The sequence below is a fragment of the Megachile rotundata genome, chromosome 3 (genome assembly GCF_050947335.1).
Source record: "Megachile rotundata isolate GNS110a chromosome 3, iyMegRotu1, whole genome shotgun sequence".
NCBI classification, from domain to species: Eukaryota; Metazoa; Arthropoda; class Insecta; order Hymenoptera; family Megachilidae; genus Megachile; species Megachile rotundata.
In genome coordinates, this window is record NC_134985.1 from 12,580,988 (window position 1) to 12,598,009 (window position 17,022).

Here is a 17,022-nt window from a genome sequence, read left to right on the forward strand (position 1 = left end):
TGAATATTTGAACTGTAAAATAGAAGAATATCATTTTAAGCTTCATCAAATTTTTCTGAAGTTTAGAAATGAAAAATGTTTAATGAATTTTATTTTATGATTCGAAAGAGTGTAACGATATCAAACTTTTCAGATGACCAAAGTATACCATGCACGAGTTTTTGAAACGCACACAAAGATCGACGTAACGTCGTTTAAACATTATCGTTAGGGGATAATTAAGTAAGCTAAATATTGACATTACAGTGAAAATTCACAGTCAACGTCGCTCCTGTTTTACAGCGTTAACGGTATTATAGATCCCTCTTTTGATTATCAGCCTTCGTTAATCGAATTATCAGCTCTTTCCCGACTCTTGACGGCACGAAACTTACGCGTAGCCGGATTCTATCGAATAAATCAGGCTATCGAGCTGCTAATTTAATGCCATTCTGTCATTAAAGCGGATTCCGCGTCGAACGAAACATCGTGCATGCGCGAAACGAGTTATTAAAGGGCTTTCATTAAGTAGGTCGAGTATAATGAAGCAGTACCGAACTGGTAATTAGATAATACGCGTGATCTGTAATTCTTCCCCTGCATATGTTTACGATGTTTCGTAACTGAATTTTATAAAATGCGTGCAGTTAAATATTATAAAATTATTGCAATCTACACAAATAATATTTGCAAAGTTATTTTACATAGTTTCGTTTACAACATTATGAACTTGCTTATATATTATAGTTGAGGATATTGTAGTTGAAAAATTATTCATTATAAGTATATGATATATGTACAATTCACACATGTGTAACTATGTAATTATTGTATATGTGTACATATGCATAGCTATATGTATAATTTGTCATATGACATATGTATACATTATACATATAATAATTATATGGTGCATGTCCACATGTGTGACTGTACAATTACTGTCTGATATACATATGTACATATGTGAAATTATACGTATAATAACTATATGATATTAGTACACATGTGTAATTATACAATCACTATATGGTATCTGTACACATGTAATGTTATGTAACCAGACGATATACATATGTATAGCATATGTTATATGGTATATGGTCATGTGATATATCGTCACATATGTAGCTATATAGTTGTTGTATGATGTATATACACATGTGTTACTACACATTCAATATACCTGTACACACGTGTAACTGTATAACAATTATATGATCAGTGTACACATATAACTACGTAATATATGTGTACATACACATGTGACATGTGTGCACATACGTATGTATAATAATTGTACGATGCAAGAATATACGAGATCGTTAACAATAATTTCAAAGCTACAATAAATTTGCATCGATAATCATTTCCACGTTTAATTGCTCATTAAGATACATTTTATTCAACTAATTGCAATTATAATTCACAAGAATCAATAGAAATAAACTCTCTACAGGAGCCATTGCACTGAAAGTCGAAATTGCTACATGTAACGCAGTAAATTATGGGATATGATTGTTCTTGTTGGCAACTCGCTATGCGCATTCTCTATGTTCATTTCGAAATGATCATGTCAGGCAGGATGAATATCAGTTATTGTTTCAGTGTTTCGAACATGTGTCAGTTTGGTCGACTTGTGTCAGCCACCTGTAACGAATGTCGACGATCAACGAAACTCGATCTTGCGTCTGAAAAACATTTCGTTTAACTGTGACACGTTGCGAACAATAACATTAGTCTGGAACTGGTATGAAATTAATCTTGTAAGCTCAGATTTCTGTGGAATAGATATTTTTGAGGTTAGATGCGCGGGAAAATTAATTCTTTGAAGACGAAATTGTGTACATGCCAATAAGAGAAGATATCTGAATTAATTTTTTATTACAAATTTTATTTACCTTCGATGATGAAGTTATAAGTTAATTTTAAGTTAGCTGATTTTAAATAAATTGAATTTTAAAATAATTTGGCTGATTTCGAACAAACTTTATTTAAAGTTTAGGTCATCTTGAGTGAATTTTAAATGAACTCAATTTTAAATTAACTTAGATAATTTTAAATAAACTCAATTTTAAATTAACTTAGATAATTTTAAATAAACTCAATTGTAAATTAACTTAGCTAATTTTAAATAAACTCAATTTTATATTAACTTAGATAATTTTCAATAAACTCAATTTTAAATTAACTTAGCTAATTTTAAATAAACTCAATTGTAAATTAACTTAGATAATTTTAAATAAACTCAATTTTAAATTAACTTAGCCAATTTTAAATAAACTCAATTTTAAATTAACTTAGCCAATTTTAAATAAATTCAATTTTAAATTAACTTAACTAATTTTAAACGAACAAATTTTAACCAAACTCAACTTAAAATTAACTGAGTTTCGTTGAATAAGTTTTAACTAAACTCAATTTAAAATTAACTAAGTTCAATCGAACAAATTTCAGTGAAACTCAATTTTCAGTGAATTAATTTTAATCGAGCAAATTTTGACCAAACTCGATTTTAAATTCACAAATTTAAACAAACTCAAATCACCTCTTTTTCCAAATAAAATAAACACCATTCTACAATTAATCACAAAATAAACCAGAAACGAAAAGTCGGAATGAAATAACAGAAGAATAAAATAGAATGAATCTCACTGTAAATATTGTACGTCGAAGTTGTTTAAAAATGATCGAGCATTGTATCAACATGAAAGAGAATCACGATATCTGGAACGATACGAAAAAGATTTTATAGAGAATCCTTCGATGTAGGTCACGTTTGCTTCTTTCTGAACGTTTCGCGAAATCACTTCGATAGGAGTGCTTGTTACAATAACGACGGTATAAGACAGACTGTGAAAAATAAAACGGATTCTATTTCTCTTTCACGGAACTCAAGCACGAACGTGCTCCCGGGGTTAGAGCAGTGGAAAAACTCGGGGAATTTCTCGACCATAAACGCGCCGCAGGAATGCATGACACGTGTGGTCAGACATACCAATAGTCAGTTTATCAATTGTGGTTGGAAAGTTAATACGAGAGCGAGTTATAAAAGTATTTATTTGCTGAAGATTTTACGCTTGTTTTACGATTTTATATTGTTCGTTCGAGTAGAATTTGTGGAATTAATTTCACTTCTTCAGTATTCTTCTTTTCTTTAGAAGAAAGAAGACATTTGAAATAATTTGCATTTAATCTTTGAATAATTGTCGATAGATTTAAATAGAAACAATTTTTCTTTTTGCGAAGCATGATATCAATATATTTTATCGTATTTTTCTTTAAGAAGTTCCTTAATTGCATAATCTTGAAGTAAATCGAGAAGGATCATTTTAGTTTGGAAGAAACTTTATGCAAATCCGATAAGCCTTTCCTACCTAATCGTAGATCGATTCATAGTTAAAAGTCACAGCTACCAGAGAATCGATGAATATTCCACGAGGTGAATCTAAGAAAATGCTAAACTCTTCTTTTTTATTTAAATGTGATGCAAGAATTATGCAATTCAAACGAGAAAAGTGTACGTCTGATTAAACGTGTTACAGAAAACGTGATCGAGTTCATTGAAGTATAAAAATGTTACAAAATGGCTGACTCTTTAACCTGTTTCGAAACGTCAATTTAATAAAGCAATAATTTAGAAATTTAAATAATTTAACAATTTAAATGAGAAATAGTTAAATTAAATAAATGATAAACTAATTAGCAGAAATAATTTAAATTAAATGAATGGTAAACTGATCGACTGAAATGTGTAAGTTCATTACAAAAATTTACATATGAAAATTTAATTTATTTATTATTAAATATTTTAAAATTAACAAACTTCGTGAATGATGAATAAAAGGTACGATGAAGAATTATTGGAAATAATTTTTGCAGAAATATTATACTCTGTAATTAATGTAATTAACATAATTTCGTTTGTTTTATATTATAAATTATATTATTTATATTATTTATATAGGTTTATATTACAAATTCTGAATTTCATATTTCAAACATTTCAAAGAACGTTACTTCCACTTAATTAAATCAAAACTAAAGTATTCCCTTTGTATTAAATCAGATTATAATTAAAATATTTTGCTTCTATTGAATTAAATTATAATTAGGGTGCTTCGCTTTCATTTGATCAACGTTCCATTGAACATACCATAATAGTATGCATCTAATTTGTTCTGCAGATAATTTGATAGTATCCTAACAAACCATAAATATTCATAATACGCGTACAGTATGATGCAAAAATTTAATATAAATTTTCGTCGCAAAATTTCACATTTGACATAATTAAATCAAACGAATTAAACTCAAATTTAAATAATTTGTTGGAATAATTGAAATAATTTAACTGTAATTAAAGTGTAGTTAGGTAACTTCAATTCTATTTCATTATAGTCCAATGTACACCACCGTCCATAAGTATCCGGACACTTGGTTTCGTTTCATAAAACATAGTTGAACTTTGTACGAAAGGTATTTAGGGTTATCATATCATTTGTAATAATTATTATTATCTTTTTTGAGGTGTCATAACGTAATAGAATTAATTTTTAAGTACAAATTGTACAATGAAAGTGTGAAAGTAAAATTCATGTCCAGAAGTACAAAGTCCAAATTTGTGAATCTAATGAAACGCTTTCGATTCTAAAAAAATTTTAATTTCTACTGCGTTTCATTTCTATGGTGCAGAACGTATTCAGAGGGTTCTTCGATATGTTTCAAGTGTTTGTAAACTGTTGGTAGATGTTTAGGTTCCCTCAATGGAGATAAGAATGGAGGTAACGCTACGCACTCGACAGTTTCGGTTTAGTTCGTCTGTAGCTTCTTTTCCATCGAGATACGAGTTCCAAACGAGAATTATCAATCGAAAAACGTTCCAGTATTCTGTCCTTCGCAGAAAAAAAATCGATTTTAGTTACTGTTGCAGATACTTGAATAACTTTCGTGCAACGCGAATGCATATTTCGCTTGTGTCCGGATACTTATGGACGGTAGTGTATTTGCTTAATAAATTAGAACATGACCATTTAGAGAATTATAGTTACTCGTAATTTGCAAAAATATTGCCAAAATATCAACACAAAAATTTGTATATAAAATTTGAATTGTTTAAAAATTTTTAATTTTTACACTTCTCTTTTCAATTTCTTGAATATCGCCCTTTTTAAATAGCGCGTAATTGTTATCGCACATAATTGATTTATGACAATAATGCTATGCAACGTATTAACATAAATCTTATTCAGTTAACGGATTATAATGTGCCGGAATTATAATAGACCGTATGCATTCACAATTTGCATAATATTGTAATATTCCACGTGGAATAGTAATACGTGGTAACTAAATTTATTATTATTATACAGCTTAATACATTATGCACCATATTATTTACGTGTGAATGATGCCTATGTTTCGTTACAAGTTTCATTCTTGATCAGAGTATGACAGAATTGATTAAATAAAACCGTTGTACTTCAGAGTACAAAAATTGAAATTATGAAACTGAAATTATATTGAAAAGCTCAAGTTATAATTATTTATTGATTAAAATTATTAATTAAATACAACCGCTACACCGCTTTCGAGTACAAAAATTAAAATTATGAAACTGAAATTATTAAAACCTTAATAATTTAAAAATTATGAAACTGAAATTGTTAAAACCTTAATAACTTTAAAATTATGAAACTGAAATTATTAATACCTTAATAATTTCAAAATTATAAATTCCTGGAATATCCACTACATGTTTCTGCAAGTATGCTACATAAAAGTATATTAAAGAAAGCTTTCCTATTTTATGAAACCCGAATGAAACATTCCATTGTTAATAAACGTACGTAAAACATTAATTCTGTGGAGTTTATTGTATTTTATATTTTTACTGAAAGTTATAAACCCCATAAAATGCTTCTTCAAATTTTATAAAGCACGACACAATTTGTCAAACGTAATTGATGAAAATCCAAAAATATTTCTGTTACAAAAACGTCAAGACACAAAGTAAATCTATAGATAATCATAAAAAATTGAAACACTTTTGCTGTCAAAAAATAATAAACGCTTTCACTTTCAAAATCATGTTCGCTGAATCAGAAAAAGTATCTACGAACATGTGCCATATATTTCGTTCCGATAATGCCTCGTTAAATGCGAAGAAGATTAGTCAAGCTCTATGTAGAACGTCGGAGATGGATAATTTCGGGCAATAACGATCGATAATGCCTGTGTGTTTCAGCAATTCTGCACTCACTGTGCAAGGAATTTCTGCCGACGAACGTGTCCGCCATTCTGTACCTGATGAACTACGAACAATACGGTCGAAGTACTGCCAGTGCTCAATACTTTTTGCAGCTCGCTGGTTATTTAGGAATTCCAGTAATTGCTTGGAATGCCGATAACTCCGGATTAGAACGGGTGAGTTCGCCTAAACGTTTTCCTTTCACTGTATTTCGCAGAAACAAGTTTGCCAAACTTTCCTCCGGTTGCTTTACAAACAAGGTTCATAACATTTAGTTTAAAAAACTCGTTTTAAGTTTCTGAATTTAATTTACTGAGTCAGACATTCTTCAAGGATGAAGAGTTAAAAAAAAATACTTATTTTAAATTGTTATATTAAACCGAACGAGTCAGTCACGTTTCAAGTATGAAGAGATAACAACATTTATATAAAAAAATATTTATTTCAAATTGTTGTATTAAACCAAATGACTGAGTCACTTGTTAAGATCGTAAGTCTAATAACGTTACAAAAAATAGTTATTTTAAATTGTTGTATTAAACCGAACGAGTCAGTCACGTTTCAAGTATGAAGAGTTAATAACATTTATAAAAAAAAATATTTATTTCAAATTGTTGTATTAAACCAAATGACTGAGTCACTTGTTAAGATCGTAAGTCTAATAACGTTACAAAAAATAGTTATTTTAAATTATGGTATTGAACCAAATGAGTCAGTCACATTTGAAGTGCTACAGGTTACTATTTAGATTAAAAAAGTATTCCTATCAAATTATTGTATTATATCAAACAAGTGAGTCACATTTTAAGTACAAAAAATTAATAATGTTTAAAAAGATTCTTTTAAATGTTGACACCTTGTAAAATTCTGATAAGATTAATTTAAACGTCGAAGTAAAATCTAATAAGCGTTCCATCACTTATATGAACAAGGGTAAGAGGCGGTGTCATTAGTTCACAGGAGGTAATTTCCAGCGTATCTTGAAGCACTCGACACGAATCACACCTCTGCCACGAAGATATTCAACAAGACGCCTCGAATTTCTGTTTTCAGAGAGCCTCGCAGAGTAACTTGCAGCTGCAGTTGGCACCCTCGTTAGAGCATCAAACAGCCGCGATGTTGAGCATCCTCGAGAGGTACAAATGGCACCAATTCAGCGTGGTTACCTCGCAGATTGCAGGACACGACGACTTCGTGCAGGCTGTCCGGGAGAGGATCTCCGACATGCAGGACACCTTCAAATTCACGATATTGAGCGCAATTTTGGTCACCGAACCGCACGATCTGCTCGAACTGGTTAACAGCGAGTCCAGAGTGATGTTGCTTTATTCGACCAGAGAGGAGGCCACCCATATCTTGAAGGCTGCTCGCGATTACAAGATCACCGGGGAGAATTACGTGTGGGTGGTGACGCAGAGTGTTATCGAGAACCTGCATACACCCAGCCAGTTTCCAGTAGGAATGCTCGGTGAGTTATGCGAATTAACGATGTTGCGATAAACCACATCCCGCTATAAGCTAGAATGGGGTGGCTTCGCACTTTCGCACCTTCTCTGACGATCAATGGTAATTTGGTTTGCGTTTAGTTAAAGAGATGCGAAGGATTAAAGACCTTGGGAGATTAGGTTGAAGATCCTAAGCTAAAGATTGGATTAATGACATCAAAGTAGTTGGACGATAAACAAGTTAACCCAAAGATTTCTAGACTCATTCGAAACTACTCTTTGAATCTTCCTCGCTGTCTGAAGATTTTCTATACGATTTCCTTAACTATTCATGGGTTTATTTCCTGTTAGCTGTTTATAGGATCTTAGATTTCTCATATGCTTCTCCCGGGTTCATAAGCAATTCATGGATTCATAGGTTTCGTACAAGCTCCTCCTTCATAAGCAATTTTCCAGATTCTCTACAAGCTCTTCATCTTTATGTTCTTCCCAGATTCTTCATAAACCTTATAAACTACACTTTATAGATCTTTCGCAAGATTTCCTGGGTCCTCTATGAGCAATCATGGATTCGTAGGTTTTCTATGAGCTCTTCCTAGGTTCATAGGTTCCTTATGAGCTCTTCCTGGGTTCGTAGCTTCTTTACAAGCTCTTCTTGGGTTCTCCATAGGTTATTTGCAGATTCTCCACAAGCCATTCATAGGCTACTTCTGCATTCTACTTAGGTTCTACCTAACTTCTTGTCTAAACCCTATACTCTATAGATCCTTGACAAAATTACTTTAGGTGCTCTATAATCAGTTCATGGATTCATAGGTTTTCTGTGAGCTATCCCTGGGGTCATAGTTTCCTTATGAGTTCTTCCTAAGTTCTCCATAAGCTATTTTCATATTCTCTACAAACTCTTCATAAACTACCTCCACATTCTATCTAGGTTCTTTATAAACCTTGTCTATATCCTACACTCCATAGATTTTTCACAAGATTTCTCTAGGTTCTCTTTAAGCAATTCATAGATTCATAGGTTCTCTATGAGCTCTTCTTGGGTTCAAGGTCCCTTATAAGCTCTTCCTGGGTTCTCCATAAGCTATTCCCAGATTCTCCACAAGCTCCTCATAAACTACTTCTACATTCTACCTAGGTCCGCCATAAACCTTGTCTAGACCCTCTACTCCATAGATTCTTCACAAGATTTCTCTAGGTACTCTTTAAGCAATTCATAGATTCATAGGTTCTGTATGAGCTCCGCCTGGGTTCATAGATTCCTGATGAACTCTTCCTGGTTTCATACGTCATAAACTATTTCCAGATTCATAGTAAACTCTTTATAAGCTACCTCTATATACTAGATTCCTCACAAGCCTTGTATAGACCCTACTCTAATCTTCATCTCACCTAACCTACACTCTGAGAAACTCAAAAAAGCTTGAAGAAACCCTGCTATCTCCAAAAATAATAAATCCAAATAAACAGAACAAGTGTTAAGACATTCGCACGTTGTTTTTCATTTAAGAAAAATATAGCTATAATTATAGTGTCGCAAACTAGGTCAGGCCGAGTCTCTAAAACGGTGGAAGACCAAACTTCATTAGGCAAAATTAAATGGTGTCAAATAGAACGTCACGTGACGCATACGTTGCCTCTAAAATGGCACTTTGAGAATATCTGGGTCATCTCTAACGAAATTCGATTTTCTTTTTAACTCGCTCAATTCTTCGGTTATTTCGAAGAGATTCAAAAGGTACAAGCGACGAAATTTATGAGATATTTTGAACGTTGCTATAAGTACCTCGAGAACCGACATGAAAAATGAAAATGCAGCTTCGTTTAATAGAAAATTGTTTTTGCGCTGTATCGTTTTATAGCTTTATCTTGGCTCAGTTACGTGGAACAATACTGAACGCGTGAGTGAATAAATTGACTTTAATATTTCAAGCATCAACGAGGCGCTTTGATGGACATCGTGTGAACGCAATTGTTATTTTGATCGATACGATGGATTTGAACAATACACGAAACCCGGTTTTACGTGTGCGAATAAAACGAATGATGTATTAAGAGGAATATTTGCATTTGTGATGAGTTCCTAGTTTCTGAACGAAAACTTTATTTCTGCTCTGCATTCAATATTTGAGGGAAAGTTTTATTCTAGCGAGTTTTATTTTACTGTAAGCTTAATCCCGCTGAATTCGTAATTTCGAACAAAAGTTTGATTCTCGTGGATCTGTGATTTTAGTCGATTTTCGTATTGCGGTTCAACTTTTAGCTTCGAACTAAAATTTGATGAGCGATCTACATTTTTAGGGAACATTTCAATGCAACTAAATAGTATTATACGTAAATTTGACGAGTACTCTAAATTTTTAGGTAAATTTGTCAGTAAATAAATTTGAAGAGTGATGTAAGTTTACAGGGAACATTTTAATATAACTAAACATTATTCTATTTAAATTTGTCAGTAGATAAATTCGACGAGTGATGTCAATTTTTAAGATACATTTCAATGCGACTAAACACTATTACATGTACGTAAATTTGTTAGTAGTTAAATTTGAAGAGTGATGTAAGTTTACAGGGAACATTTTAATGTAACTAAACATTATTCTACTTAAATTTGTCAGTAGATAAATTCGACGAGTGATGTCAATCTTTAAGATACATTTCCATGCGACTAAACATTATTACATATACGTAAATTTGTCAGTAAATAAATTTAAAGAGTGATGTAAGTTTACAGGGAACATTTTAATATAACTAAACATTATTCTACTTAAATTTGTCAGTAGATAAATTCGACGAGTGATGTCAATTTTTAAGATACACTTCAATGCGACTAAACATTATTACATGTACGTAAATTTGTCAGTAGTTAAATTTGAAGAGTTGTGTAAATTTATAGGCAACACTTTATTGCAACTAAACATTATTATACATAAATTTTCAAGTAATCAAGTATCAAGTAATCTGAATTTTCATATAAAATTTCAATGCGACTATTATACCTAAATTTAAGATAAACTGTAACTTTTCAAAACGATCTTTGATGTGCGTCAAACAGATAAAAATGAATTAAGTTAAATTTCACCGAAGAAGTTATAAGATTTTCGAAGATAAGAAGCACGAGGTATATTTCTAATGGAATGGGTCGTTTATTGGAAAATTGTGCTGGAAATAATGAGAAAGTCTTCCTCTCTGCTTCTTGAAAAATGTTGCCTGCGTTCGCAATCTATAATTTTTCGCTAGCTAAAGCTTTTCCGAGTTTTAATTGCTTATTGATTAGATTCCAGCGGTGTTAACCCGGAGAACTTAAAATTGGATGAAATTTATAACCTTGCTGGGAAATGGAACTGTTCAACAAAATTTATATTCGGGGAAATAGTTGCATTTATATGGGATTGCAGGAATTTACGGATGTGAAGATGTAGAAATATAGGGGTATAGGGTTATAGGTGTATTATAGGTCATTAGGATGTGAAGGTATAGGAATATTAGGAATATTAGTAATTTAGCAATTTAGCAATTTAGCAATTTAACAATTTAGAAAATTAGAAAATTAGAAAATTAGAAAATTAGAAAATTAGAAAATTAGAAAATTAGAAAATTAGAAAATTAGAAAATTAGAAAATTAGAAAATTAGAAAATTAGAAAATTAGAAAATTAGAAAATTAGAAAATTAGAAAATTAGAAAATTAGAAAATTAGAAAATTAGAAAATTAGAAAATTAGAAAATTAGAAAATTAGAAAATTAGAAAATTAGAAAATTAGAAAATTAGAAAATTAGAAATTTAGAAATTTAGAAATTTAAGAATTTAGCAAGTTACCAAGTTAGGAATCTAAGAATCTAAAAATCTAAGAACATAATTCTTCAGAAATATATAAATCTAGAAATTGACGAATACACATTCCGACACAGTACATAAAAATATTTCTTTTTTACGATACAGAAAAAAATTCCATCCCGCAAAAAATATTTGCTCTATGGTACACGTGAAATTTCAGCGGAATATTGAAATACAGGTAGTAGGACTACGACCCACCATTTATAACCATAAAAAAATCAATCGCACGTTTCGTTCGTTATGCATCAGAAATCTCCGATGAGAAGCGAAGAACTAATATTTCAAGTAATATTTCTTCTGTAGCCAGAATAGATTCGAGGTATAACATATACCGTTCGATATATTCCCGTAGGACAGAGTTCGATGAATTTATTCCTCGGAGGAGGAATAGGAATCTCGAGGAAGGCATCAATTTCCGATTTCCGCGATTCTCACACCGTTGCCGAGTGTTCTTTTCATCGCGTTCGCTGCCCACTCGAAATATCGAGGGACGCTCTAATGATCGCGAAACCGGTATTTTCTCCATTTCGATTGGGATTAAATAGACGGAGTAAACGTTGACTTTCGCTACTTGAGGATCACCGCTCCAATAAAACAACGACCAGCTTCTCAGCCGCAGGGGTTCGAATAATTAACCGACTCCTGGACTTAACTGATTAATATTCTTTTTCGTTAATTTTGAACGAAATGGAGATTTAAATTTTAGTTGATTATTTGTAGTTGAAAATTAAAGTATAATTTTTAATTTAAGTACAGCAGGTTTTAATATACGTATTTATTAAATAAGAACAGCAAATTTCAACATATGTGCATACTACACAAATATGGCATATTTAAACATGTGTGCATATTACATAAATACAGCAAGTTTAAATATAAGTAAATATTAAATAAGAACAGCAAATTTCAACATGTGTGTATGCTACACGAATACAGCATATTTCAACATGTGTGCATATTACATAAATATAGGAAGTTTCAACATATGTGCACCTACACAAGTACAGCAAATTTCAACATATGTGGACATATATTGCACAAGTACTGCATATGTATATCAACATGTGTGTATACTACACAAGGACAGTAAGTTTCTACATGAGTGCATACTAATAAGAACAGCAAATTTTAACATATATGCATATTACACATGTACAGCATAATTCGACATGTCTACATACTACGTAAGTACAACACATTTCAACATACGTGCATACTATATAAGTATAGGTTCTTTCCACACGTGTGCATACTGTGCAAGTACAGTCAATTTCAACATGTGTGTATGCCATACAAACACAGTCAATTTCAACATATGTATATACTATACAAGTACAGCCAATTTCAAAGTAAATACTACATAAGTACAGTAAATTTCAACATATCTATTAAACAAAAGCAGTAAAGTAGATAGTACATCAGCACGGCAAATTCCAAACATACCAACCGAATACCAACATAACAGAAACGTGACCTAACCTAACTACCGTGAATACCCTAAGTAATGCGAAAGAAAATGGAAACAAAGTTTATATAAATTAATTTTCCTTGCCGCAAGTGCAACGTAAAAAAGAATACGTTGAACAATTACATTATCGTAAGTTACATTTCTGTAAAACACCTTTGTTCCGAACGTGCATATACGTTTCTCGGTTGCTTGAGCAAGATTTACGTGCAATACGAAACAATCTGCACCTGAAACAACTGTATACCCTGAAGGATCTTTTCCCGTGGGTAATTTCACGAACCTCGGGGAAGAAACTGCGCACGGTAATAACGTTTATGAAACGAAATTACCGCAGCAAGGGGCCAACCTTTCTCTAATTTCACTGAAATTTCTCTTTATCTCTGTTTCGCCATTTCGCGCGCACATGATCCTGTCGTATATTTTTTCCCACCGACCCAAAATTCTCGTGCCAGTGTGGTCGATGTCGGTGATAGAGGAGTTTCAAAATTCAATAATTTCAAGGTAGAGGAAAAAAAACGCGCGGTAACGATGTCACTTTTCCATCGGGTTCGCTGCGTGGGAAAATCGAGAGAAGTGACAGAAATACGCTCGATTCTCGCAAAATCGCTGTACTGCGTGGATAAAAATCCTATTTTATGAGAGCACAGTTATCGAAAACACCCCTGAAACGTGCTTCTGTATATTCGGGCTAATTGTTCGGTTTTTGTTGGTGTTAAAATATTATGCAACTCATTTGGTGTTTTTTTTAGGTGACTTCGAGCTTTCTTGTTGAAACGTTGAATACTTGGCACTGTTTATTTTTGAATGGATTTGTTAGTTTTATTTATTTAGTCAGGTCTATCAATATCCCAGTTTCCTAATTTTTCAATTTCTCAATTCTTCAAATCTCTAATTCTCCAATTTTTCAATTTTCCCAATTTCCCAATTTCCCAATTTTTCAAATCTCTATTTCTCCAATTTTCTCATTTTCCAATTTTCTCAATTTCCAAATTTTTCAATTCTCTAATTTCCCAATTTTCCCATTTTCCCAATTTCCAAATTTCCAAATTTTCCAATTTTTCAACTTCTCAACTTCTTCAATTCTTTAATTTCTCAATTTTCTCATTTTCCAATTTTTCCAATTTCCCAGTTTCCCAGTCTTCCAGTTTCCCAATTTTCTCATTTTCCAATTTTCCCAATTTTCCAGTTTCGCAGTTTTCCAGTTTCCCAGTTTGCCCAATTTCCTAGTTTCCCAATTTTTCAATTCTTTAATTTCCTAATTTCCTAATTTTCTCATTTTCCAATTTTCCAATTTCCTAATTTCACAGTTACATAATTTCCCAAATGCCCCTTTTCCAACTCTCAAAATTTATGCGATAAAATATTATGCGATTCATTTGATATTTTTTTACTTCACTTCGAGCTTTCTTGTTGAAACGTTGAATACTTGGCATTGCTTATTTTTGAATGGATTGATTTGCTAGTTTTATTTATTTAGTGAAGTTTAATCAGTCAGTTAATAAGGAATAATTAATTAGTTTTGTTTATCTCAAAAAATTTAATTCCCCTCATAAAAATTGTTAAATTTATTTTTAAAATAAAAGTAGTGAATAAACGTATAAAAATTTCTCCTTAGTAATTAGACTAATTATTGGTAATTTAATAATATTAAATTATTAATTGTTGTTAGTAAAATAATAATATTAACTTATTAATTGTTGTTAGTAATTTAATAATATTAACTTATTTACTGTTAATGGTAATTTAATAATATTAAATTATTAATTGTCATTAGTAATTTAATAATAGTTTGAGTATCAGATCAATATGTTATAGCTATTAATTTAATCATGTTTTATTTTAAACTTAAATGACTTATCCTACAAAATTAATACAAAATTTTATAAATTATTACATAGTAGTTTAGTCACGTTAAATTCGTAATTGTATCCAATCCCCCTGGAATCCAAAGTGTTAATTAAATCAGCGTCGCCATAGTTTCCCTGTTTGCTCATCGATGCCAACAATAAACCAAAGTATATTGTACTCCAGTTAATTAACTCTGTAATCAATAAATTTAATTCCCGTAACTTTCATCCACTGATCGTCAACTTAAAGGTACATTTAATTACGTTAATAACAGTTCCTTGTTTTATGTGTATTTTTAGGTGTGCACTTTGATACAAGCACGGAGAGTTTGGTCAGCGAGATCACGACGGCGGTGAAGGTTTATGCATATGGCGTTGAGGATTTCCTGAATAATCAAAACAATCATCACCTCAGTTTGAATACACAGCTCAGCTGCGAAGGGAGTTATGGCGAATCTCGCTGGAACGCTGGAGATCTATTTTTCAAGTAATTAGAAAAATATTTTAATATTACTTATTTGGAAATTAATTACGAAGTTTGCAAATGTTAAAAGCGAGAATAAGATTACACGAGTTAGCTTTCAAGAATTTATGAATCCATCTAAAATCATTTACACTTTTTATTTGTTTATTTCATTTCGTGTTGACTTTACATAGAAATGTAGAGTTAAATATTTGGGTGTTTGGACATTTGTTAACATGGAATTCTAGAAAATTAGAAAATTAGAAAATTAGAAAATTAGAAAATTAGAAAATTAGAAAATTAGAAAATTAGAAAATTAGAAAATTAGAAAATTAGAAAATTAGAAAATTAGAAAATTAGATAATTAGAAAATTAGAAAATTAGAAAATTAGAAAATTAGAAAATTAGAAAATTAGAAAATTAGAAAATTAGAAAATTAGAAAATTAGAAAATTAGAAAATTAGAAAATTAGAAAATTAGAAAATTAGAAAATTAGAAAATTGTAAGATTAGTGATTAAAGAAATTGGAAATTAGAATTTCAAAAATTTAGAAAATTAAGAAATTGGAAAATTCAGAAATTGGGAATTCAGAAAGTTGAACAATTAGCGATTTATGCAGTTGGAAAATTGTAAGTTTAGAAATTTAGAAATTTGCAAGTTAAGAAATCTGAAAGTTTGGAAGTTTAGAAATTCAAAGATTTGTTACTACAAAAATTTCCAAGGATATACAAACTTGAAAATGTAAATTAAAAATTGAAGTAATTTAGAAGAACTTAAAATTTTCAAATTGATATGTAAATACATCGACTACTTGTTACTTCCCATCACTGCCAACTATTTGGCAAAATTTAACTAATGTAAAAAAGTTATACAAAATTGGTGTTTATAAAAAGTAAATCCGAAAATAACAATTTTTTAAACAAACTATAATTGTTTAAACTATAACTGCCTCTAATCTTTGTTCAGATATTTAAAGAACGTGTCAGTGGAGGGTGACCAAGGAAAACCGAAGGTGGAGTTTACACAAGACGGTGTTTTGAAAGCGGCCGAACTGAAAATCATGAATCTCCGTCCGGGTTTAAGCAAACAGCTCGTCTGGGAAGAGGTGAGTCATTTTCATTATTTTTTATCGATTCCACGACGTGAAAATTTGCGAATTTGCATCGACAAATTCGCAACGTTAACGCTGGATATTCTTTGTCCTGAACACCAACGATTCAATCTGGTACGGGTTAGCCGAGATCAGCATAAAGTCTGATGTGCAAGTCCTGAAGCGATTCTCCCAGGGCTGGAGGCCGGGAAATATCAGATTCCTTGAATGGGAGAGTTCACGTGGAAAAGCAGAACAGGAAAAAGAGTCGCGGTCTCATGATTCCAGAAAGAAAAGCGAGCTACCCTGATTTATTCGGGTTTCTTTTATCTAAACTTCATTTTTACGAAACCTATTGATTCTGAAGTTTTATTTTGAGTAAACAATTACGAGACTGGTATATAAAATTGTTGTGAACTGAATAATTCAATGATGGGCTTTTGTTTGAAAATTTTTGTCGACTGAAGTTGGGATACGTGTAATGTGATATTGTTTTCAAGTTTCCTAGTTTTCTAGTTTTTTAGTCTTCTAGTTTTTTAGTTTTTTAGATTTTTAGTTTTCTAGTTTTCTAGTTTTCTTGTTTTCTAGTTTTCTAGTTTTCTAGTTTTCTAGTTTTCTGGTTTTCTAGTTTTCTAGTTTTC

General features: G+C 31.2%; 1 protein-coding gene across 12 annotated transcripts in view; it reads left to right on the plus strand.

Annotated features, from left to right (window-relative positions):
* Positions 1–17,022, plus strand: part of Nmdar2 (glutamate ionotropic receptor NMDA type subunit 2) — a 423,506-nt gene that overhangs the window by 339,642 nt on the left and 66,842 nt on the right. For all 12 annotated transcript variants that reach the window (XM_076530217.1, XM_012282447.2, XM_076530219.1 and 9 more), the window contains 4 exons: positions 6,227–6,405; positions 7,283–7,697; positions 15,129–15,315; positions 16,258–16,396. In XM_076530217.1, coding sequence (XP_076386332.1) covers positions 6,227–6,405; positions 7,283–7,697; positions 15,129–15,315; positions 16,258–16,396 — 920 coding nt within the window. The remainder of the gene's footprint in view (positions 1–6,226; positions 6,406–7,282; positions 7,698–15,128; positions 15,316–16,257; positions 16,397–17,022) is intronic.